General features: G+C 41.7%; 1 protein-coding gene across 1 annotated transcript in view; it reads left to right on the top strand.

Annotated features, from left to right (window-relative positions):
• The window catches only part of Dnah11 (dynein, axonemal, heavy chain 11), a gene marked incomplete at its 5' end in the record, with an annotated part of 289,761 nt that overhangs the window by 135,663 nt on the left and 127,780 nt on the right, over positions 1-26,318 (top strand). Inside the window, 9 exons of the mRNA XM_013023983.1 lie at positions 494-586; positions 2,858-3,052; positions 4,368-4,445; positions 6,422-6,554; positions 7,863-7,990; positions 8,997-9,145; positions 11,354-11,504; positions 16,466-16,597; positions 22,088-22,261. Coding sequence (XP_012879437.1) covers positions 494-586; positions 2,858-3,052; positions 4,368-4,445; positions 6,422-6,554; positions 7,863-7,990; positions 8,997-9,145; positions 11,354-11,504; positions 16,466-16,597; positions 22,088-22,261 — 1,233 coding nt within the window. The remainder of the gene's footprint in view (positions 1-493; positions 587-2,857; positions 3,053-4,367; positions 4,446-6,421; positions 6,555-7,862; positions 7,991-8,996; positions 9,146-11,353; positions 11,505-16,465; positions 16,598-22,087; positions 22,262-26,318) is intronic.

The raw sequence follows: 26,318 nt of genomic DNA, 5'->3' as shown, positions 1-26,318 counted from the left end.
GTTGATTGAGAGACAAGAGCTAGGAGGTGGATGGAGCACTGAGCACAAGATGCACATAGATGCTAGGGAAAAAGGAGATTTGCTGACTGCAGTGGAAATATGGTCCAGAAAAACAGGTCCTGTCACCTACCTTCCTGAGGTGGGTGAGTTTCACAATTTTCTTTTTTTTCTTTCTTTTTTTTTTTTTTTTGACAGACCTGGGGCTTGAACTCAACACCTGAGAACTGCCCCTGAACTTCTTTTTTGCTCAAGGTTAACACGCTACCATTTAAGTCACAGCACTACTTCTGGCATTTTCTGTTTATGTGGAATCGAACCCAGGGCTAAGCAAGCCCTCTACCACTTAGCCACATTCCCAGCCCCACAATTTTTCAACATGGGAAATGTTATTTTGGATAATGTCTATCTGTACTCATTTAATTTTCAGCTTTTACTTCTGAAGTGAGAATCTTACATAATTATTTGGGAAAATATATCTCTGCTTTGATTTTAGGATCATTACGATTGGGGACTTCGTGCTATTAAGTCTGTCTTGGTGGTAGCTGGATCCCTGAAACGAGGAGATAGAAATAGACCCGAGGATCAGGTATTGGAATGCTAAAGTGATTTTGTTAAGTGAGTAGCCACCTATAGACAAAAGTATATTCCTGGGAAACGAGCCCCACTTTGAAAACGTGACATCTGTTCTTTTGTTTTCTTCTTTATTTTTATAATGGGATTTATGGTAATATTTCTGCATATGAATATAACATGTATTGATTATATTCACTCCTGTTACTCCTCAGTCCCTTCTACATTTTACAGGTTTTTATGAGTTTCATTTTTCAATTTTTGCTTATTCTTATTTTTATGTAGTTGTAGAAGGAGTTTCAATTCAGGATGTCAGTTTATGAGCACAGTGCATCGTGATCAATCTCCCTCCTCCATCATTCTCCCCCTCTCACAACCCCACCCAGCACCTCAAGTTACCTGGTTCCATTTTCTTCACATATCTACATTGAACAGTATGACTGTACTCTCTCACCCTTCTCTCCATTCGTCTGTCCCTCACACAATAATGCATGTTCCAGCTTTCTGGTATTCATTTTGTTATACTATAAAATAAGTTGTTTAAAGGAGTGGCACCATTGAAATCTCTTCTTGTATATACAGTACCATACTTCAGTTAACAATAACATCTGTTCTTAATATAGGATTCTTTAAGATCTAGCATTTCTTACAGTAGGTCATAAGTGAAGTTGAGTATGGAGATGTGAATCATGGAAAGAATGGACAATGGCATAAGTGCTTTTGAGATATCAGTTCCAAAAAGTATTTTTGAAAGACTCAAATACTTCGGTAATCCTTGATTGCCTTTGAGGACCACTTAGGACATCCAATTAATTGGATTAGTTGGGATATTAATTCTGAAAGGTCAGAGAATAGCCAAGCAAATGGAGAGAAGACATCTATTTCTCAGGATATGGGACTGACAGGGAAAGGGAAGCAGGAAATGCTCTGTCCTTCCAAGAGAAAAATAAAAATAGCATATTGCTCATTTCTTCCCTGTTCACTAAGTCAAGAGAGCTGTAGGTGTAACTTTCTGGGTGTGTGTTCAGTCTGGCAGGAAGGGAAGCAATCTAGATTCATCCTGAAAGTAAGGGACATGTACCGTGTTGGTAAAATTTGATCATAACTCATGCTTAGTCAACTTCTTTCATTCCTTTGTTCTCTGGCTACATTTTTACTGTGGATGGACTGTTCAACACTTCCTGTCAAAGTTACCCTGCTGTTGAGTGATTGCATTTAAAACTTGAAGTCCCTCTTTGGTTTTGAGCCATTATAGAACAAAAACCCAAACAAAAAATTTAAGAAACAAAAAACAGTTTGTGATTATGGTTTGGACACAATGATATAATGAGTGTGATTAACTTATGACCTGAGTTGAGCCTGAGGGGGCTCAGAGAGTTCTGCAGCTCTGCGTCTAGCTCTGGCAGGAAAGCAGCAGTCTACTCCCGGCCAGTCTTATTCTGAGATCTGTTCACTGGCCATGTGCTGTTGTCATTTCATCTCCCTATAGACAAAATGACATCCCAACTGAGGACAGATCCAGCCTCTCAGGCTTTATAGAAGAGTGATTAAAAACAGCTGGGTACTGATGGTTCACACCTGTCGTCTTACCTTCACAGGAGGCTAAGATCTTGGGATCTCAGTTTGAAACCAAGGCTGGAGAAAAGTCCACAAGACTCTTTTTATCCTGTTAACCAGCAAAATTCACTGGGCTTGAGGCATGGCTCAAGTGGCAGAATGCCAGCCTTTAGCAAATCAAGTAAAAGCATAAGAACCTAAGCCCCTCAGATTGAGTTCAAGTACCAGAAAAAGGCATCATTGGGCTTTGTATTGCCTTTGCTTAAAGTAAAATTACCTTTAATTGGTATATAAGGTAAAACTAAACATATAACTAGGATAACCTGTAGTGTTCCTATATACTTGCACTGTAAAATGTTTAAATTGGGTTATACATCTACTTGCTCAAACATTTATTTATGGGGTTAAAAACATTCCAGACCTGGGGCTGGGAAGGTGGCTCAGTGGTAGAGCGCTTGCCTTGCACGCTCAAGACCCTGGGTTCGATTCCTCAGCACCACATAAGCAAAAAAAGAAAAAAGCTGGAAGTGGCGCTGTGGCTCAAGTGGTAGAGCGCTAGCCTTGAGCTGAAGAGCTGAGGGACAGCACCCAGGCCCAGAGTTCAGGCCCCACAACCGGACCCAAAAAAAAAAAACCATTCCAGACCTTTCTTCTAGTTTTTTGTTCTTCTAGTTTGTGGTCTAGGTATTGCAGTGGCTTTTGATGAAGTTTTTTCAAATCTTTTTCCTAGGTCCTCATGCGAGCATTAAGGGACTTCAACATGCCCAAGATAGTGACAGACGATGTCCCAGTGTTTCTGGGCCTGGTCGGCGACCTGTTTCCAGCCCTAGAGGTGCCCAGACAGAGGAAGCCCCACTTTGAACAGATGGTCAAGCAGTCCACCCTGGAGCTCCGCTTGCAGCCCGAAGAGAGCTTCATCCTCAAAGTAAGAACACTTCCTTCTCATGGCAAGCTGTGGGGTTTGTTGTGCAAGAAACTGCTTAAAAGATACTTGGAAAAATATTAGCTTCTATTACACTGCCCTGAATATGATCTTAATCCATTCTTCCTAACATTGAATATATAGTCTTAATGGGAGTAAATGTAGCTAAATATTTTAGTCGTCTTGTCCAGTAAGAAGGTAAAAACATAGAAAGGATTAAGTCACGATTCTAAATATTATATATAGAATATATATTCTAAATATTGTTCACTACTTGGTAAAACCTCTTGGTGCTTGGCACCAGTGATGTTCATCTCTAATCTGAGCTATTCAACAGGCCACGATCAGAGGATAGTGGCTCAAAGTCAACTCGGACAGAAAAGTCCATAAGACTTTATCTCTAAAATAACCAGCAAAAAACCAGGCTGGAGGTGTGGCTTCAGTAACAGAGTAACAGCCAAGTAAGTATAAAGTTCTGAGTTCAAACCTTTAATGCTGGCCAAAAAAGAAAAAAATAGTATTTGGCAATATATACCAAAAATGTTCTTCCATTTTATAGAAAATGGTAAGTAAAGTCATTGATTTATTCTCTTTAATTGGGTGGAGGAATGAGAGCACCCATCAAGAATGACTTATCAAAGATATCCTTATCAAAGGCTTGTATGTAGGCATGTTCAATTTAAGGTCAGTAGACCCATGCACAGCAATGTATGCATGGACTCCATTTTAAATATTTTATGGGCTTCTGAGTCATTCATTACTCGGCTAGAGATGATAATTGGCTGTAAACTGTTTATATCCAAAACTTCATGAAGGCTAGGTGCCAGCTTTTCATGCCTGTAATCTCAGCTATTCAAAGCTGGGCTCTAAAGATCAAGATTCAAAGCCAGCCCAAGCAGACAAATCTGTGAGTCTCATCTCCAATTAACTGACACAAAGCTTGAAATGGAGATGTGGCTCAAGTGGTAGAGCACTAGTGTTGAACACAAAAGGTAGTCAGAGTTCAAGGCCCTGAGTTCAAGCCACAATACAGGCATAAACAATAGAAAACCTTTGTGAAGGGTCACCAGTTATTTTCAAGTAGTTACCTCTGCCATATACCACGTACTACATGAAAGTCACAATTTTTCTTCACCCTCATTTTGGCATGCCATGTTGGACAAGTCAGGAGAAACTGTACTTAGAACTTACAGTCCATTTCAACTTTCCTTAATTGTAATGCTTTCCATGGGAGCTCACTTGGGTTGGAAGGACAGAATGGGGCAAAAATTGGTAGGTTGTCTTTTTGTCACCCAATGACAGGCTGTTTGGTGTACAGGTTGTCCAGCTTGATGAACTGTTGGCCGTGCGACACTCTGTCTTTGTGGTTGGAAATGCGGGCACAGGGAAGAGTAAGGTACATTAAATTTCTTGGGACCTCACCTGCTTTTGACGATTTACAGTGCTGCTTTAGACTTCCTTCAGTGAACCACATGGTGTGGGAGGGTTAGATTTGAGACAGCAGTGTCACTGTTTGATTGGTTGATGGTGTTGGCTTCCAATTGGATGAGAGAAACTGAGCATTGTATTCACTTGGAGAAAGGAGCCCAAGATGGAGATGAACTGGTCCCGGAGCTGGTTATTTATCCACAAGTATAAGTGATGCCCCTCTAGTAATGCATTTACACCTGTATTCTTCAACCAAAGGTGAAAGTACTGAGTGGCAGGAATGAACTATCTGGTTGGCAAGCTTGTCTGGGTTCTCCCCACATTGATCAAAATTATTTTATCTTTTCCAAGTCATCCTAGACTCTCCTTCCCATATCATTAAGAAAAACAAACACAAATATTTGCCTTTGGTACTCCCTCAGAAATGTTTCTCTCCATCGGGCCCAAATAAAAACATGGAAAGGAGGTGGTAAACCCCCATTTTTGAGGTCCCTATTATCTGCTGTGCCATGTGTGATGTGTGTGGTTTTCCCTGCACAATGATGATGTGCCATGGGTGTTATTATGCCTCATTTTTAGTTCCCTGCTTGGTTTTGTTTGGCTTTTCTGACAGTCCTGGCAACATACTTATTTTCTTGGTTGGCAGATGGTAGATGCAGAACTGCATACATTTCAATTCGGGATGCTTGGGTATAAACATGCTTCATAGCCAACAACTAAAAATAATCTGAATGAGTGTATGAGTTTTAAAGCATAGAATGGGTGTCTGGGTTTAGAACGTGACAGGATTCAGAGTTGAACCAAAGGGGGGACCTATGGCCAAGGGAGGATCAGAATGGAGATGTTTCTGGTGAAGAATGTAATAATTGAAATATTAAAGTCGATAACTGATAGACCTATAATTATTTTGTTAGAGAAAGTTTCCGATGTAGGCCATGGCTCATGGAAGGATAAAATTAAATTCTATAATTTGTAGGAGATGAATGGTTTCTAAAAATATAAGCTAATATTCTGAAGGCATTTTTCTTCATCTCCTCTTTACCTAATGTATTCTGTTCAACATGAACTTTTAAGCTGATGAAATCAGGAACGTGTTATTCACCAACTTATTTTCATTTAGAAGGATTTGGCAGTTTCTTCTCCTCTGAAACCTTGCTGATTGGGCAGGATGAGAACTATTTCAGACAAAAGGCATGAGTCTTGTGTGCCTGCCTGTAATCCCAAACATAAGTAGGAGGATCATGGTCTGAGGCAAGCTTGCCAGAAGACTCTATTTGACCCTACTTAACAAGTGGCATTCTGGACTGGATGTTGTTATGGAGAGCTGTCCAAGGCATTGTTGATGTTTAGCAGTGTGGCTGGTAGCCACCCAGTAGAAACCCCTCTTCCCCCAAGTCAGGACCGTCTCCTGCTGGAAACCACAGCGCAGTGTTTCTGGATCCCAAAGCTGGGGCCTGTGGGTATCATTAGTATATCATTGGCATCACTTGTGATCTGTTATAGAATACACACTTCCAGTCTCACCTCATAAAATCAGAAGTTCCAAGTTTGGCTTGAGCAGTCTGTAATAATTCCCTCTGGGCAATTCTGATGGACCACCAGGGGGATAACTGATGGGAATACTTCAGGCAGGGTGACTTTACAAATGGACACAGTGTCTATTTACATACTGGCCTTCACACCATCAATCTGGAGTAGAGTTACTTTCTCCAGTCTCAGTGGCTCAGAGTTGGGTGAGCTGATCCTGCCTCTCTCTGGTTTTTAGGGCTCAGCTTTTCAACGTGACAGTGGAAGTCCCATGTCCCTTTTGGTCCAATCTTGGCCTTCACACTCATGCCCACACCTAGTCCCATAGTGAATACAGAAAACCCTTTGGAAATCTCTCCCTTTGTTTTTGGCATGTGTTAACGTTAATTTTCTTGGCTCGCTCTTTGCTTTCCTCAGATACTGCGAACACTGAACCGAACCTATATGAACATGAAGCAGAAGCCGGTTTGGAATGACTTAAATCCCAAAGCCGTGACTGCAGACGAACTCTTTGGGGTCATACAGCATGCCACCCGAGAATGGAAAGATGGCAAGTCCATAGCTCTTCTTCTGATGAACTAAAACTTCCCTCTTGTTCTCTCCAGAAAGCCATTTTTTTATATAAGCCAATTTCCATCTTCCTCACAGACTGACTGCTTACGTGTTGTATTGTTAGTAATAGAACAGATCACAGCAGTGAGACCATGTTATAAATTTGAGCAAGGTTTCAGGTAGTAACTTGATTTGCATCAAGCAGATCTAGTCTCCCAGCTGTATCATTTACCCACATCACTTAGAACAGGGGAGCTCACAAACCAGGGGAGAAGTCAATCTGAGCATTTCTAAAGTACCTGACAGATCACACCAGTGAGGTTCACTTCACATAGGAATTGCTCTCCATATCAAGGACTGAAGCCAGTGGAGTGTGTTTTCTTGCCCCGAAGGATCAGGCTGAATACTCCTAATTCAGAAATATGAAATGCTCTGAAATCAGAATGATTTTGACAATAGGTATTGGATTTTAAAACCCTCCAGATTCCTGACATGTTTAGATTAGGCATGTCCAACTGATAGAGTCTGTGCAAATATTCCCAAGTCCTTTGAAACCCAAAAAAATCTGAAATCAGAAGCACTTTTGGTCCCAAGGATTTGGGGCTTAGGGATACTCAACCTGTACTTGAGATAATCAGGCGACTTTGTTGAAATCACCATGACTACATTGCACAGTAAACTCTCTCATCTCGGCATTGTCCTGGAGACCCTCCCCCCTCTGATACCCTGCCCCCAACCTCACACAGATGGTGTAAGCTTTGTCTTCAGGATAAATACTGAATTCTGATTTATCCTATCTCCTGCCCCACAGAGGCCAACATGCTCCTGGTCTCACTGCATTTCACATTCCATAAAGAAGTATGAGCATGGTCCATACCCCCCCACCCCTGCCCTCCAGTGTACTGCCCATGAGAAAAAAGGCAGCCAAGATAGGTGCCATTGGCTCATGCCTGTAATCCTAGCTACTCAAGAGGCTGAGATCCAAGGATCACAGTTCCAAGCCAGCCTAGGCAGAACAGTCCATAAGACTCTTACCTTCAATAAACTACCAAAAAAAAAACCCCCAAAAGTAGAGCTGTGGCTCAAGTGATAGAGTGCTAGACTTGAGCAAAAGAAGCTCACGGACAGTGCCCAGGCCCTGCTCTGAGTTCAAAGCCATAGGACTGGCAAAAAAGAAAAAAAGGCAACAAAATTGCTTTATTTAGTTAATAAAAGATCTGGCAAGAGGAAGAATGTATATTTATTTTACAAGTACACAGCACTCAATTCCAGCATCTATCAGCATGATGCACTCTTTACTTTGTAGGTCTCTTCTCCTTCATCTTGCGAGAGCAAGCGAATCTCTTGCATGATGGACCCAAGTGGATAGTTCTGGATGGAGACATTGATCCCATGTGGATCGAGTCCCTGAACACTGTCATGGACGATAACAAGGTGAGGCAAGTTGCAATGCTGGGTTTCACACCCAGTCTTGGCTATGTTCTGAGATCCACCCAGCTGTCAGCATTAATTCCAGTCTTTATGCATCAACCTGGAGTTCTTTCTGTCATCACTGCTTTAATCAATGGCATTCTCCTGATGCTCTCTTAATTTCATAGTTCAAGAATCTAAAGGATTACATACATTCTCCTTGTGTCTGGGAATTTAACCACCTTCAGTGAGAGTGGGATACATAGCAGAGGGTTTAGTTTGCACATCTGACCATTTTCTAAGAGCTAGGCACAAATGACACCTTATATGGTTTTTCATTAAATATAGAATAGTTGGACAATAATAAACGTCTCGGTTGTTTAATAATTGCTGAGATTTATATATGGAGTTAAGTTGTTCCTAAGGCTGTACAATAGTGTTGAGATGTGTTCTGAACCATTCTGCTCTAGTTGATCTGGCATTTCTAGCAAAAAGAAAAAAGCAAGGTGATAACACAAGAGCTTGAGATACTCAATAAGCAACATGAGGTTCCTGGGGGATCAAGAGGGAGGAATAGGCAATGGAGTTGGGGGGTCCCTCCCAAACAGAACTACCAGCTGCACAACTAGCAATAATCAGTGCTGTGCACACAAGGATATTATTCAATGGCAAAAAGAGGTCTTGGTTTACAGACTCCTCTGAGGTCCCACACTGCAGCTTATAACCGCTGGCCTGCAGTTCTGAAGGAATTCTTTCCTGTGGTCCCTAGCCCCATATCTTATAATCCACTTATATTGGACTGAGTGATCATCACCACAGTTATTTAAAAGTCTCCCTACATAGTCCACTTAGGGGATTTTACTCTTGAGGATGGATCAAATCACCTCAGGGATGAACTTAGACCCTGCTTCAGACCTGGTTGTCACCGGGGACAGGGTGCTCACAGCTGCTGGCACTCCGAGTGGGGTAGGGAGTTCACCAGAGTTCCTCCAGCTCCCCATGGCAGTGACCACCATGCCGCCCCACCCAGGTGCTGACCCTGGCCAGCAATGAGCGGGTGGCCCTCACGCCCTCCATGCGGCTTCTGTTTGAGATCCACCACTTGAGGACGGCCACCCCCGCCACTGTCTCCAGAGCGGGGATTCTCTATGTGAACCCACAAGATTTGGGCTGGAATCCGTGAGTATTTCTTTTCTGCTTATGAAGTTGAAAAAAGAAATGTACATAACATAAAATTCACCATTTAGTCGTTGTTGAGTGCCTTTGGGATCAAACATATACAGATGTGGTTGTATAAACATCACCCCTGTCCAGCCACAGAACTTCAACTTTTTCAACTGAAAATGTTATCTATGAGGTAGCAATAGCCTATTCCTCCTTCTCCTGAGCCCCTGGCAACTCTTCTTCTATCTCTTGCCCTGAAGTTGATTGTTTTAGTTACCCTGGATAAATAGAATCATAGTGCACTTGTCCTTTTGTGATGAGTTTTATTAACTTTGTGGACTGTCTTCAACATTTATGTTGTAGCACATGTCACAATCCCCTTTTCAAGGATGAATAATATTCCATTGTATGCATTTGCCATAATTGATTTGTTCATTAATCAGTAGCGAAAGAGAGATATAATCTCCACACCATTTTCCTCCATCACTGACCCATAGATGGCCTCTCACATTCTCTCATACAACTAGACTGTCTCTATAAACCATTCCTCTTGGACTTTATTTATTTATTGTACTTTATTTATTTATTTATTGTTGGTTGTGGGGCTTGAACTCTGGGCCTGGTGCTGTCCCTCAGCTCTTCAGCTCAAGGCGATTGCTCTACCTGAGCCACAGTGCCACTTCTGGTTTTTTTGGTGGTTCATTGGAGATTAGTCTCATGGACTTTACTGCCCAGGCTGGCTTTGAATCGCATCCTCAAATCTCAGCCTCCTGAGTAGCTAGGATTACAGATGTGAGCCACCTGCATCTGGCTTGACAGTATACTATCAACAGTACATTATACTTATTTTAAAAAAAAAAACTATCATGCAGTCTTATGAAGAGCAGAGAGAGAGAGAGAGAGAGAGAGCTTTTTAAAAATAATCATCTTCCATTAACTTTTTCTGATACCTAAAAGACAAAATCTGATTTTCTCAAAACAGTATAGCCCCAATGTGAAGGTGCACTCCTGCAATCCCAGCTACTCAGAGGAAGTAGATCATATTCAAGGGCAGCCCGGCCAAAAGTTAATGAGACACCATCATCTCAATAAGCCAGAAATGGTGCTCTATGCCTGAAACCCTATCTGTTCAGGAAGACATAGGAAGATTATAGACTGAGGTTAGCCCTGGACAAAAATATGAGACCCAATTAGTAAAACAACTTGAATGCAAACCAAAAATGTCCGGGGGTGTGACTGAAGAAGGAGAGTACCTACCGAGCAAAACCCCAGAAAATCCAAGAAAAGACAAGCCCCAGCATTGCTGGAATCACTCTACATTCTGGTTGTTAAGTGTACTTATTATCAGTGCTTCCTACTTAATCAGAACTTTGAGTGATTACTTTTCATTTAGCTCTGAATTATTGGTAAGTAGCTCCCTAGTATGTTAGTTGGTATATCAAATTAATATTTTATAGGCTTTCAACTTATATAGACAGGCTTTCTACTTAGGGCACAGGACACCATTGCAGGGCCCTGGGTTGTAAACATTTATCAGTGATCAAGTTGGTGTCATGAGGAGTCCAGTGGAGAAGGAAGACATTTGAGATGATGGTCTCTATGGGGTTTTTACCTCTGTGTTTGTAATTCCTTTCTCGTTCCTAAATAATGGATGCCACAATGAATCAAGATAAATGCCTCCCCCAGGAACATGGACAGGTACAATCTATGCTATTTCCAGGGCTCAGAGATGGCCTCTTATGCTCTATATCTCTGCCTGCTAAGCACTAGCAAGAATTTCTTTTATCTTTTCATTAAGGAAAACATAGCCATGAAGACAGTTTTTCAAGGGACTGCTTGCACCAGTGGGCCATGCCTTCATCCTAGCTACTCAGGAGGCTGAGATCAGAGGATCTTGGTTCAAAGGCAATCCAGGCAGGAAAGTTCATGAGACACTTATCTACAATTAACCAAAATGCCAGATAGAAGTAGACTCAAGTGGAAGAGTGACAGCCTTGAGCAAAAAAGAAAAAGAAAAAAAAAGCGAAGGGATGGTACCCACACCCTGAGTTTGAGTTCTAGCACTGGCACAAAAGAATAAAAATAAAAATATTTGCTGCTTGAAAAGTTGAGTGAACCCATGGCCCAAGGCTCTGCAAGCTATGTAGTATGAGCTGTGGACGTGGCGAAGTTCTGCTTGTGAAGCCCCATGTTCTGTAAAATAGTCTGTCTGTTGCTTTTCAGATATGTGGCCAGCTGGATAGATAAGAGGCGACAACAATCGGAAAAGGCCAACTTAACCATTCTTTTTGATAAATACATCCCCGCATGCTTGGATAAGCTGAGAAGCAGCTTCAAGGCCATCACCACAATCCCAGAGAGTAGCCTGCTGCAGGTTCGTCCAGTGGGGCTTGACCAAGACAACACAAGGGTTCACTTGCTGAAAGGAGATGGAAAGAAGCTGGGAATGGTGTCAAACACTTGTAATCCCAACTACTCAGGAGGTGAAGATTGGGAGGTTAAAGGTTCAAGGCCTGTCTTAAGGTGGTACATGTCTATAATCTCAGCTATGCAGGAAATTGGAGGTAGGAGAAACTCAAACTCAGGCTGGTCAGGCAAGTAAAATAAAATGCTGCTCCCCAAATAGCTAAAGCAAACAGGGCCGGAGACATGGTTCTCTTGGTAGAGCATCTGTCTACAAAGCATGAGGCTATGAATTCAGATCCCAGTACTGCCACAAGAGAGAGTCAAGGAAGGGGGGGGGGGACAAAAAGGGAGAGGGGAGGGAGAAGCAAAGAGGAGAAAGGGAGAGAGGGAGTGGGGAGAGAGAATTGTTAGTTTGTTCCAACCCTCCTATCTCAGCCCTCCTATTACTTGGACTCTTTTGCAAACTCCAAGCACACTGTCAGATCACATCATTTGGGTTCTGTGAATTAGGACTAATGCCATATTGTATTCATTTTTCTGTCCCCCAATGATTTATATTGTTCCAAGCCTTCAGCAGGTACCAAATAGGTGTTGGAGGAATCACTATGTCCTTCTGAGTATTCTGGAATAGAATGGGAATATCATTACTAAAGCCATTTCTTTTTCTAGTCCTTGCCCAGCAAGGGTACTCAGTGTGTATATGAGTAAAAAGAAATCTGTGCAATTAGATGCTGGCCCAATTGTAAGAAAACATCTCTGCATTCTGCCGCATAGGTCCCCTACCCACAAGCTTCCTATTCTACATAGTCCTCAAGGCATTGTCCCTGTGTGTGAAGAATTCAGAAAAGTCCAGCACTCATTCTTGCTCTGGTCCTCCCCATGAGGCAGCTGAGAGGAGTGAAGGTTTTGTGGCCTGTTGTCATAGAAGCAAATGGAAATAATTGAGAAAACACAGAAAGGAAATGGGGAATCACAATGGAAGCATGAAGAAGAAAAGAAACTGACCTTAACCCTCACAGTCCTCCAAGTTTACAAAAAGATTTCCCCTCTGAGACCCTTGCTTTTTCCTGTAGGAGTAAATTGGCTTCTGTGTACTTTGTTACCATTAAGTAACTATGTGACCAAATTTGTTGGAAGCAAAATTAGAAAGAGTCAAGTATAATAGGAAAGGAAAGTTCAGGTTTTGGGGGGGGGAAGTAATTCACACACCAATTAAAGTAAACGATAGTATTCAGCAGTAATTATCTGAGGTATAATTTATTTCTGAAAGCAGGTCTGAATTTATTCATAATGAATTAATTATGGGGTTAGTCTAATTAGACTTCCTCTGGTGTAAGACTTGCAAACGCCTGCTCAAGTTCTTCCTCGAGTTGTCTTGTGTATTTGTGTGATTCTTTGAGGGGTGTGAACTTTTTCATTCAAGAATAGTGTGAAAAATAGGTCAGTAGGAATTAATATGACTTTTGCTCTCCCTAGTAGTCAGAAAAAGCATTTAATTTTGATCTCCTTTCAAGCTGCTGTTTTGTAAAGGCAGTCTGTTGTCTGTATTTCCTTGTTAAGTACAGGAATTTGAGGCCAAGATGATTGTAAAAAGGAGTAATTCACAATGACTACCTTAAGAATGAATGCACTGTTCCCCTGTATAGGAAACTTCTTTTCTTGACCTTTGTAAAGTATAGGAACTCTTTCAGGTTTTAACTATGGCTTTAGTCATTGTTGACTCAGACCCCAGAGTGTTTTTTAAGTACTGGGAGAGAAAAGAGAATTGTAAAGCTTATTGGAGTGTTTATCTCCTAACATTGCATTGAGACCCTTTGGTCTTTTGGTCTTTTATTTATTTATTTTTTTGTCCTTTGAGGGGTTGGAACTTGGGTCTCTGAGCTCTTCTGCTCAAGACTAGTGCTCTATCACTTTGATCCACATTGCTGGTTTTCTGGTGGTTAATTGGAGATAAGAGTCTCTTATGGACTTTCCTGCCCAGGCTGGCTTGGAACTGCAATCCTTAGTTCTCAGCCTCCTGAGTAGCTAGGATTACAGGCATATTATTTTAAATATTCCCCAGAGCAACCTGGTTTATCCTTAACAAACAGCAAATACATCTTCAGGGCTTTGCACTATTTTCTTGTGTGTGTGTGTGTGTGTGTGTGTGTATGCACGTGTGTACGTGTTGTTACAGGGGCTTGAACTCAGGATCTTGTGATTTTGCTTGGCTTTCTTGCTCAGCATTAAGCTCTACCATTTGATTAGCTGTTTTGCTGATTAAGTAGACATGAGTCTCATGAAGATCTAGATTCTGCCTATGAAAAACCTCTATATTTGTCTTTCCAAATTTATCTTTCTGGTTTAGGCAGTGGAGGTGTGGCTTAAGTGATGGAGCACTAGCTTGACTAAAAATGCCAAGCAAGAGAACGAGGCCCTGAATTGAAGCCTCAGTGTCAGCACAGGCACATGCACATGCATGCATGTGTGTGAGTACACACACACACATACACACACACACACACACGTCTGGCTTAAAATGATGATCTCCAGTTCTATCCAGTTCCCAAATGACATAATTTCATTTTTCTTTATGACTGAATAATATCACATTATCTATAAATACCATACTTTATTTAGCCATCCATCAGTTGATGAGCACTTAGGCTAACTATAAAAGTGGCAATTGTGAATTATACTGCAATAATCATAGGTGTGCAGGTTTAAAAAAAAGTCCTCAGATCCCAGCCTCCTGACTGTGATTATAGATATGAGACTCCAGTGCCCAGGCCATTGCAGTACTTTTCTTGATAACAAGCTGGTAAGTTTTACTAAAAGACTATGTCATATTACCACACTGGTACCATATAAGATAACAGAACTAAATCACTTCATTAGCTGGGCGCCAGTGGCTCACACGTGTAATTCTAGCTACTCAAGAGGCTGAGATCTGAGGATCAAGGTTCAAAGCTAGCCCGGGAAAGAAAGTCCATGTGGCTCTTATCTCCAATAACTCACTAGAAAACCAGAAGTGGTGCTGTGGCTCAAGTGGTAGAACGCTTGCCTTAAGCTGAAGAGCGCAGAGTTCAAACCCCATGACCAACAACAACAACAACAAAATCATTATTTTCATGGAAACTATTGCCATCTCTCCTGGCTAGAAAATAAAGGCACACGTACAGTTCAATGTGGGACGTTATGAAGATCTAGAGTCTCCTCCAAGCTACAGGACAAGAGTATATTGTGATAATTAAGGAGACTGTGGTAATTAAGGAGAAATGGTTTTGTATTTGTTACTTGTTGGAATCTCCCATGGTAAGAACCCTGCCACAATCATACCTCAGTCTTGCCAAGATTACCACGAACATGAGTTGTTAGGACAGCACAGAGCAGGGCCATTTCTCCTACAGGGTTAAGTTCCTGATGAGCATTGCCTCCAAGGTGAAATTTTGTGTGATGTTCAAATATGTCAGAGGTTAGGAGGTGCCAGTCCAACTTTCTAAATATATGGTAAGAGGGGAAAAATGGCTGTCCCAGTCTTAATGGAAGTAGATTACCATCTGGTAGAATCTTAGCTATGCCAAAGCTACCACGAAGCAGCATTCATGAGGAAAGATGTCTTCAGGATGGCTTTAAGTGAGAAAGTAGATTTCTTGTTGACATAAAGTAATTTCTTATTGACATAAAGTGAATAGGGATAAATATTTTCTTGTGTGTGCATGTGCACATGTGTGTGTGCAATGCATCATATTAGGGCTTGAACTCAGGGCCTGGTTGCTGTTCCTGAGTTCTTTTTCTCAAGGCCAGTGCCCTACCACTTAAGACACACTTCCACTTTTTTTGTAGTAAATTGAAGATAAGAGTCTTATAGACTATCCTATCCCAAGTGGCTTCAAACCAAGATCTTCAGATCTCAGCCTCTTGAGTAGCTGGGATTATAGGCATGATCCATTGGCACACAGCTGAATATTCTTTTTTGTTCTTTTTTCTTCTGTATATTTCTGGTTTACCCAGTGATTGTTATTTCAGCTATTTAATTTTTTTGCAAATACCTACATAGACTTTTGTTTTTTTTCCAGTCCTGGGACTTGAACTCAGGGCCTGTGCAGGTCCTTGAGCTTCTTTTTGCTCAAGGCTAATGCTTTACCACTTGAGCCTACAAGCACCACTTTTGGCTTTTTCTGAGTAATGTATTGGAGATAAGAGTGTCATAGACTTTCCTGCTTGGGTTAGCTTCTGTGATCCTCAGTTCTTAGCCTCCTGAGTAGCTAGGATTAAAGGAGTGAAGCACTAGAGCCTGGCCTCTATGTAGTTTTTATTTTTATCAGGTATGACCTTTATGGAAGTCATTTGCACATGATAGAAACAAATCTTTCATTTTCATGTTACCAAGAATGGTGATGCATGCCTGTAATCTAGGAGGATTGTAAATTCAAGGCCAGGCCTGGCTATATAGTGAGAACCTGTGTCTAGCAAACAGAAATTAACAAGTAAACAGCCAAAAAATAGTTTGCTAGTACTCATAGGTTCAAAGTGATGGATTTTGGTACTATCGACTTTGATACCCAAAGTGGTCATCTTCTAATATAGCAAATTTGCAAAATTTTGTGAAGTTGTATCATCTCTTAAAGATAAAGTGCAGTTGACAAAAAATTGTGTGATAGGGCATGATGGCTTACCTCTGTAATCCTAGCTACTCTGGAGGCGGAGACTTGAGGATCAGGGTTTGCAGCCAGCCCAGCCAGGAAAGTCCGTGAGACTTTTAGCTCCAATTAACCAGCAAAAAGCTAGAAGTGGAGCTTTTTCTCAAATGGTAGAGCCCTAGCCCTTGAGCAAAAAAGCTCAGGGACAATGTCAGGTGCTGGATTCAAGCGCTCCCCCACTTTGAATATACTGCATATTTTAAAAGCTGACATGGTTCCACAATGATGTCTTTGTTTTTATTTATAGACTATTTGTGCACTTTTGGAGTGTCTGCTGACTCCTGAAAATGTCCCTCCTGACAGCCCGAAGGAGGTCTATGAAGCCTACTTCGTCTTCACCTGCATCTGGGCATTTGGAGGTGCACTGCCCCAGGACCAGGTAGCCCCAAAACTGGCTTACCCAACTGGTAGTTCTGGGTTGGAGCTTATAATATACAATCAAGTCTTACTATTATGTGATGGTAAATGTCTGCTGCTTCTCCTGTTCTCTCCTGAGCCTGGGCATCATGCACACAGTCCCACACTGTTGATAGTTGTCACCTTGGATACCAGGGCTGCATGCATAGCTGTCAGTCCATGCCCTCCCTCTGGAGCATCGCCTTTGATCTTCAAGGCCCATCCCAGTGCACCCAACATGCACTTGTTCCTCTGCCCCACACCCAGCCTTACCCTCTCCTTATCCTGTCCTTCACCCCCAGGGGCACATTCTTCCCTTCTGCTCTGGGTAAAATCCTGGGGCATTGCTTCTGCTTCCCTTTATACCCTTTATTCCTATATACATGGTTTCAGACACTTCTTTTGAGTTAACATACATTTATAACGTAAGAAGGTTTCATTGTGATAAGTCCATACATGTACGCAGTGTACTTTGAACGAACTCATTCACTTTACCATATTCTCATTGCTTCTCTCCCACCCTTTTCAAATTGCATTGGGTGAATTGCATTATTATATATAATGTTAATTCATAATATATATTTCATTATATAGTGTATTAGTATATTATATATGCTATATAGACACACATACATACATGGAAGAACATTGTCATGCCACTCCGTATTCCCCCATTTCCCTTCTCCCCTCCCCTGATCCTCTCCTATACTGTCCCCCCTTTTATGTGCCTGTCCCATTGTCAGCTGTTTCCATCATCAGTCTCACAAAGGAGCTGTTGAGTCTGTCCTCTCATAACCTCTACAGCTTTAATTCAGGAGAGAAGGATCTTAGAGGACCTGGGCTCTCACAATGTCTTAGTCTGCTCAAGCAGTGATTCCAGATACCATAGATGGGGAGACTTCAACAACAGAAATGTGATTCTCATCATGCTGAGACTTGAAGGCCAGGATGGAGGGGCTGGTATGAGGTGCCAGCAAGTGTGGGTTCTGGTGAGAATGGCCTTTCTTGCACATGGCCTCTTCCTCACCGGGCCCACACACACAGAGGGAAACATAGCCCTCTCCCTGGTTTCTTCTCATAATGGTGCTCCATCCATCATGATGATCCACCATCATAGCTTCTTCCAAACCCAGTCCCCCTCCGGTGCTGTTCATTGGCGTGGAGCTTCCATGCATGGCCTTGTGAGTTGGAGCTGTGTTCCAGAGCATAATGTAGTCTTCAAATGGCTGTCCCTGCCTCCAGCTACTGCTGCTTAGTTCTTCTCCCAGACTGTTCCCAAGTAGCCAGTGGTGACCCCAGTCAACCCAGGTGGGACCATTGCTCTTTTTGTTTTGCTAGTCCTGGGGCTTGAACTTAGTGCCTGGGTGCTGTTCCTGAGCTTCTTTTTCTCAAGGTTAGTGCTCTAGCACTTGAGCTACAGCTCTACTTCTGGCTTTTTCTATGATTAATTGGAGATAAGAGTCTCATGACCTTTCCTGCCTAGGTTGGCTTTGAACTATGATCCTCAGATCTCAGCTTCCTGAGTAGCTAGAATTATAGGTGTGAGCCACCGGCACTCAGTGGGGCCATTGCTTTTCATGGCTCTTTTCTTCAGCTTGCAGGGCTTCTGATGTGAGGAAAACACTTGAAAAGCTTGCACACATTCAGATACACACATAAACATGCATACTTACATACACACATATGCACACTCCTCTTGCCCACACATGTATATACATATACACACATTATATGCCCATGTACATATTCACATACATACCTACGCATACATATGTATACACACTCATACTCCCATATACTCACATATGCAAAATCATACACACTCATGTGCACACACACTCAACACACTCAGTTACACACTTAGATACATCTACACTCATATGAACCCATATACATGCACATAGCATGAATACACACTCATACACATTCACACATATATACACTTAAATGCCCATGCATGCATTCATGTATGTATACACATATTTACATGCACTGACATGCATGCAGACACACAGACACAAGGTAAGAAATGGATCCAATTCTTACCATTCACCTGAAGCCGTAGATTTGTCTCATGCAGTTCCTATAATGATTTTTTTCCCAAGTATCCTCTTTGTGTGGATGACACCTAGCTCAGTGTGGTAATAGAACTGTTCCCCTGGTGGGAAATAGGGCAGCAAAGTTCCCACCTTCATTTGTGCTCCAAAGGCCTCACCCCAGTCTGACCTTAGCATCCCTTGTCACCATAGTGACCTCAAATGGCTGCCCTCTTTAAGTTAAGAACAAATAGCATATATTTTACACAGAGATCACAGCCCTCCAATATCTTTCCAGGTATAAATACAGAATGTCCTCAGAAGGCATCACAACCATGAGTGGCTCATATTTTGCTGGATCATTGCTCTGGAGTCCAAAATAAGTGGCTGATGTGGTCTATGGGTCAGTTCTGCCTCTGGTCACTAGGTTATCATAGCTCATATCTATAAATACACATGGCCACCTCATGGCCTCATGGATCTTATTTCAGCCCGTGTCAGAAGTCAGATGCCCTCCTATGAGCTGCACAGATATCTGCAGAGCAGCTACTGCTCCTGCTTGGAAGGAGAGTCAAGTGTGAGTAGCTTTTCCTGAAGGCATGGTTTATATAGGTGCAGGTCTCTTCTTCACAAAGGCCAGGGTTGGATTCACCCCACTACCACCATATCATGGCTTTTCTTGTGTCTTTTACAAGGTTTCTCATAGTCCAAGCCTGGAAATCAGGAAAGATGTGGACTAGATGTAATTCCTAGGCTGAGATGATAGCTCAGTGGTAGAGTGCTTGCCTCGCATGCATGAGGCCTTGGGTTGGATTCCTCAGCACCACATAAACAGAAAAAGCTGGAAATAGTGCTGTGGCTCAAGTGGTAGCTTCAAGCGCTAGCCTTGAAGCTGAAGAGCTGAAGGGCAGTGCCCAGGCCCTGAGTTCAAACCCCACAATCGACCAAAAAAAAAAATCTATGGATGTAATTCCTCTGCTACCTCCCAGTGTTTCCTAATCTCTCCAGTTTCTTGCCCCCAGCAGCCCTACACTCAGTTACTTAAGCTGGGAAAACCAGTTACCTTCCACTCCCATCTACTCTTGCTGCATTAATACTAATGTTATCAGAGGGGTTAGGAACATGAATGGAAAAAGACTCAAGAAATGGCCTGCAGACTGCCATTTAAGTCAGCAAAACAAGTTCTTAAGGAATGTGCTTGGGGCCTTACAAAGGCCATATTATTCAATCTTCAAAAACAATATGAACCTATATGGCTACCACTGTTCTTCTTTTAGAAATAAGGAGTGAAAGCTTAGTTAAGTAACTTATCCTGCTAAAGGGCACATAGCTAACCAATGCCGGAGCTGGGTTCAAACTAATGGGCTCAGGACTTTGCAAATGAATGGCCGAGGCCATTGCAAACAATCTCCAAAGTGCACCTACCCACTCTTCCTGAGTACCACTGTTTCTTACTTGGCTTCTGAAGTTGCCTCCATTTGTCCCAGGATTTACTATCCACTTAGCACTCAGTGATTTCTTAAAATACAAATTGAGTCACATGATTTTTATCTACAATACAGGTATCCAAAATTCAGGTTCCTATTGCTTTAATACAAATAAAGTGGGGTTCATTGATGATGATGCATCATACTCATAAATTGATAATGTTGTTCAACTAGATAATAAGAAAACAAAAGTTACAATTAAACATTGTCATATTATTTACAAGTATCTGGGTCTGACCCTACCTATTTTTCCCTACCCCAGTGGCACTGTCCAGTGTCTTGAACACATAAAGTTCTTACAGATCACAGGTGGGGCTCTTTCTGGTGTTGTCTCCTCCCTGATCTGAAGGTCACTGCCTTAAATGTGACCTGCCTTAAAGCAGGTCACCCCTGTGGCTCTCAATCATTGGCAATTTCTACCAAGGCAGAAAGGCTTGGCGTTTTATTTTGAATGAATTGAGGAATCAGGAACTTGTCACCAAACTTTTTTTGGTGAGGTAGTTTTCAGGTGAAGCAATTTTTTTTCTGTTCAAACAACAAGAAATACTTCTTTTTATTATCACTATGATATTTTGTTGAAAACAATTACCACTCTTTTTAATTCATTTTAATGTAGTCTATTTTACTGTGATAATGGATATTTGAGAGAACACACTTTGTTTTTATGGACCTGATTGTTAAACTTGATTTTGTTACATATTTTATGTTCTTATAGATATATATATATATATATATATATATATAATTTTAATTCTCATCCAATTTCTTTGTAAAAGCATGTATTGGGGAAAATGAGATCTGAAGTCTGGCAGTAGACACACATGATAGTTCTAGGGTTTACCAAAATCTACTAGGCCAGGCCATCCTATGGGGTTAGAAAGGTTTTCATTCATTCTGGTACTCAGAAACTGTTTTTCTTGCTCTATGTTTCTAACATCCTAATCTAGCAACAGGGAGTTTGAACTGTTGTTAGGTAAGATCCAAGGCCTCCCAGTCCAGAGAGCATGTGTGCTGCCTCTGTACATCTTCTGGGGACAGGATTTGGTCTCTGTAGACATTTCAGCCAGATGTTTCGGCTTCATTCCGCTGGAAGCCAAACCTTTACCTTTCTCCATCTCCTTTTCTGTGTGGGGATCCAGGTTTAGAATGTTTTTGTAGTAATTTGTAGGAGGGATGAACTTTGGTGGTTACTCAGGAGGCTGAGATCTGAGGATGGAGATTTACAACCAGTCCAAACAGGAAAGTCTATGAGACTCTTGTCTTCAGTTAATCACCAAAAAGCCAGAAATGGATCTGTGACTCAAGTGGTAAGTAAGCACCAGCCTTCAGCAAAAAAAAAAAAAGCCTGGAGACAGCACCTAGGCCCTGAGGACTGGCACATACACACACACACACACACACACAGGGCCCGGATGCCACGAACTTGGAATAAAGCACAGTATTGAATAATATTGCCAGTCTTGCTAATGATATTGCCAGTCCTCTTATTGTCCTCATTTTTCCACCAGTTGCTATAAACGTTGGTAGAAATCAGCACCAACATAGATAACCACTGTCCTGTGTTTCTTGGTGCAAAACTTTGTGTCATGGCATTGTTAGATTGGAAACCTGAGAGATGATCAAAGGCCCAACTTTACCTTGGTTACATGTGAATAACTATGCCTCTACACATGTACCTCATGGCTGTAGGCCAATTACAGATCAACTTATATGGTAGGATTGCTCACTACAACTGTTTGTCTATCTAGCTATATCTGTTTGTCTGTCTGTCTAGCCATCCAGCCATCCATCCATCCATGCATCTATCCATCTGTCTCTCTGTCTGGTGAGTTCCTCAACTCCATATCTGGGGTTTCATTTGTGATTTGGCTCTGCACCAGGGTTTGGAGATTTTATGTGATTTCCCAATTACTTTCAGTGTACAATAAGGGGTTCTTTTGGTCCCTTTAGCTCTTCAATTGCCAAGCTGACTTCAGTCGGTGGTGGCATAAAGAGATGAAAGCTGTGAAGTTTCCATCCCAGGGAACCATCTTTGATTACTATCTGGACCACGAGACCAAGAAATTCTTGCCTTGGGCTGACACAGTTCCCCAATTCAGTATGGATGCAGATGCACCTCTACAGGTAGGTGTGTGGAATCATGCCAATTTGAGCCTTTGTTTCAGAACATTTCATTCTTACCAGATGGAGAAATCTTTGTGTTGACATGCACAGCAAATGCCAAAAATGCTTGGTGAGCTGGCTTATATTTTTGCAATCTTTTCTTTTCTTTCTCTTAATTCTGTGGTAACTTTTTTCTTTATGTTTTCCTGGAACCTTCATGAGTTTGGGGAAATTGGAGGCATCATTAAGATAATTCACTGATTATTGTTTCTGAGCTTCTGTAAATTTCTTAGCACTTTTCACTTATAACTTCCTTCTTTGACCCTAACCCTAGATTTCCAAGGCAGAAATGGCCAACCTTCTTTATTGTTTCTCTCCATAGACTGATTCTCCACCTACCTTTCTCTTAAAGTGAATTATTCTTTGTTGCCTTATTCTGCTGTAATCTTATTTCCTGTTTATTATATTTATTTCTAAAAATCATTATTTGCTCATACCATAGCTTGAAATCAGGACCCCAAGCTCTTACCTGACTTATTTGCTCATGGATGGCTCTCTACCACTTAAGTCATGCCTCCAGTTTGGCCTTTTGCTGCTTATGGATGACTATGGACTATATCTACCAAGTCTCAACTTCCTGAGTAGGAGTACAGGCATGAACTACCAGCACTCAGCTATCAAAATCATTTTTATTGATTTTGAACTTGTTATTTCAAATAGAACTATGTAAACAGGGTGTAGATGATTTCTTCTATATCTGCAACCAGACAGCTAGTGTCCAATAACAGAAAACCCGCAGCATGTATTTCCTTCAGCTGGGACTAGAAGCTAAAACTGGATACCACAAACAGGCAGTTACTTATTCACCATGAGTCTAGAAGTCCAGGTTCAAAGTGTTGGCAGGTTGGGTTCATTCTGAGGGCTATGAAGCCCCTCCCTCTTAGCTGCTGGTATTTCCCTGCAATCTTGGTGTTCTTGGCTTATGGTAGCCTGACTCCAGTCTTCACCTAATATTTTTCCTATGTGTGTCGCTGTATCCAAATCTGTCTCCTCTGCTTACATTAGTTTGCTAGTATAATGCACTGAGTGGCTCAAACAATAGAAACATATTCTAGCATAGTTCTGGAGGCTGTAAATCCGGGACTGAGGTGTTGGCAGGCATCCTGTCCTGAGGCCTCTCTTCTTGGCTTACAAGAAGTGGCGCCTCTTGCTGTGTCCCACATGGTTTTTTCTGTTTGTGACTCCTTGGCTACTACCTCCTTCTGTGCCCCAATTTTCTCTTCTCACAAGGCCATCAGTTACATTGAATGAGGTCCAATCCTAGTGGCCTCATTTTAACTTGGGCTTCTCTTAAAGGCTCTGTTTCCAAATACACATACCAGAGTACTGGGGGTTAAGGCTTCAGCATAGGAATTTTAGAAACGACAAAACTCAGCTTATAAACACTCTGCCCTCTGGACTTTCTAGATCCTATGTCCTTCTAACATGCAAAATCCACTCACTTGTCCAGCTGGCCAAAAGTCTTAACCCATTCCACCATCCATTTCAAGTTCTAAATCAATATGCACTATCATATATCAAGTGTTTTGAGACAGAAGTCTTTCCCAACCTTAAAACCAGAGAAGTTATCTCTTACAAAAAAAAATACTCTGGGGGGACAGCAGTAGGATAGACTTTTTATTCGAAACAGGAGAAAACAGAAAGTGCCCACCTGACCTCAAATTTCAAAGTCTAGCAAGGAAAATTCAATTCGATCATTACTATTTAAGAATAATCCTCTTTGGCTTCGTGCTGTTCTCTGGGCCCACTGAGGAGGCAGTGTTGTCCCTTCAGTGCAGTGTTGACAACTTAAATGTAGTTTGTCCCTGAGTTGGCAACTGCACCCCCATGGTCCCCTCAGTGGTCCTGGCTCTGAGGCATGGGGTGGTAGCGTCCTGGCACACTGAGATCACAGCCATGTCTTACTCTCCAGAACTAAGAAGAAGACAGCCTCATCCTGTGCCTTGTGGGCCCATGGTAACAGTGGTAACTCTTTTCATCTTTCAGTTGCCTAGGCAGTCATTTTTCTCTTTTCTTAAAAGATAACATGTTTGCAAACATGTCTTGTTTTATAGAATCCAAAAAGTCTTACAGCCCTGCTTCATTCCATCCATCCTGCCTCTATCCCTCTATTGAGGGACTGGGGTCCCTCAATCCCCTTCAAGGTCTAAGGACGTAACCTAAGAATTTCCTTCCAGGCCCTACCTCCTTATTCAAGGTTCTAGTAACATCTAACACTGCCCACAGTGGGGACCAAGCCTTTAGCACAAGGCCCTTTGGGGGAGTCATTCATCTAAACTTCACTAAGTGAACTGGGTCAAACTGTGTGGGATCTGTCAGGAAGGAAGAAGCAGAGACAAGTGTATAAGGATCCAGTGATGACTATTACAGCTACTTTGTATATTTTGGAATCTCTTCTCTTCTTCATCCTGCCTAAAAATGTTATTTAACTGGCTGAGAATTACACTTGAACAAAAAGTCCCTAAGATACAAACACTGATACCACATATTGGTTCACTGTATCAGCAATATCTTGTATTCAGATTTTTGTGGTCTTACTATACATGCAAACAGCTGTTCCAGATGTGGCTATTTGATTAACAGTCTATTAACTTATTAGAAAAGAACCATGGGAATCAATAATAATAATAGTAATAATAATGGCAAGTTAGCAGCATTTGTTTATCATGGATCCACCCCTTTTTCAAATGCTGTACAACAACTTCTTATGGATCGTTACTAGCCCCTGTTCACATGTGGGGAAACAAAGACAACAAGATTAATGTGTCACAGTTCCATTGGTAGTAAGTATAAAATGGCATAGTCCTGATCAAGGGGCTTTCTAGAACACTAGAACTGAATTTTTAAATCCTGGAAAAAAAAAACTAAGAAGAGTTGGTTACACTGGAAAAGAAGAGCAGGATTCAAACCCTGGCTCCAGAATTCACGCCCTGCAAAGCATCGTGTATGGGAGGTGAGATGGGGCTCTGTCCTCCAGCAGATTCGGGCAACATCATTGGCTAGGACACTTGTCCAGTTTCCTAGGCCCTCTAAGCTTTAGCTTCATAGTCTCTGACATGGAAATCATAATAAGAACATCCTCATGTTATATGTTATAAATGCCTGTACCTGTATCATGTGGCACCACACATGTAACTGGCTTAGTAGTGTGCCACATACTTGGACCTAGTAAGTGTTACTTATTGGTATTATTATGTGATGAAAAGGGATGATAGCCAAAGTCAAAAGAAGATGGCAACTTAGTGTGCTGGTAGCTGATGTCTATAATTCTAGCTAGTCAGTAGCCTGGGATGTCAAAAACTCTGGTTCCAGCTGTGTACTCGTGGCTCACACCTGTAATCCTAGCTACTCAGGAGGATCATGGTCAAAAGCCAGCCTGAGCAGGAAAGTTCATGAGACTCTTACCTCCAATTAACAAGCAGAAGCCAGAAGTGGAGCTGTGGCTCAGACTGGTAGAGCACTAGCCTTGAGCTGAAGAGTTGAGCCCAGGCCCAGAGTGCAAGCCCCACAACTGGAAAAAAAAAAAAAAAAGATCAGGGGCAGTACTCAGGTCTTGATTTCAAGCCCTCTAACTAACTAAATAAAACTGTGGTTCAAAGTCTGCCCAAGCAGAAAAATCTGTGAGTCTCTTATCTCCAAAATAACCAGCAAAAAGCCAGGTTGGTTAGAGTACAGTAAGCAAACAAGTCAAATGAGAAAGTAAGGTCTTGAATTGAACACAGTCTACCTTTCAGGAGGCCTGGAATATAACTGAGTTTAAAAGCAACTTTTGAATAAATGTTCATACCACAAAGATGATCTATAGTGATCTTCGAAATACTCAGCTGTGCTCAGAATATAATAACCAGCTAGGAAAGAATGTCATTTGCTTGTTTGTACTGCTTATGAACAATAGGATCCTAGAAGTAGTTCCCCCAGCCCTTGGCCACCCAGAAATGTACCCAAATGTCAACTATCTATTAATCACTGTGTGAAATTTGAGTTTGAAATTTAAGTTTGACCACCAAGAAATGCATCC

This window comes from Dipodomys ordii, unplaced genomic scaffold, assembly GCF_000151885.1.
Source record: "Dipodomys ordii isolate 6190 unplaced genomic scaffold, Dord_2.0 Scaffold72, whole genome shotgun sequence".
Lineage (NCBI taxonomy): Eukaryota > Metazoa > Chordata > Mammalia > Rodentia > Heteromyidae > Dipodomys > Dipodomys ordii.
The sequence above is the reverse complement of the archived record's forward strand: the minus strand, read 5'-3'. Positions and strand labels throughout refer to the sequence as shown.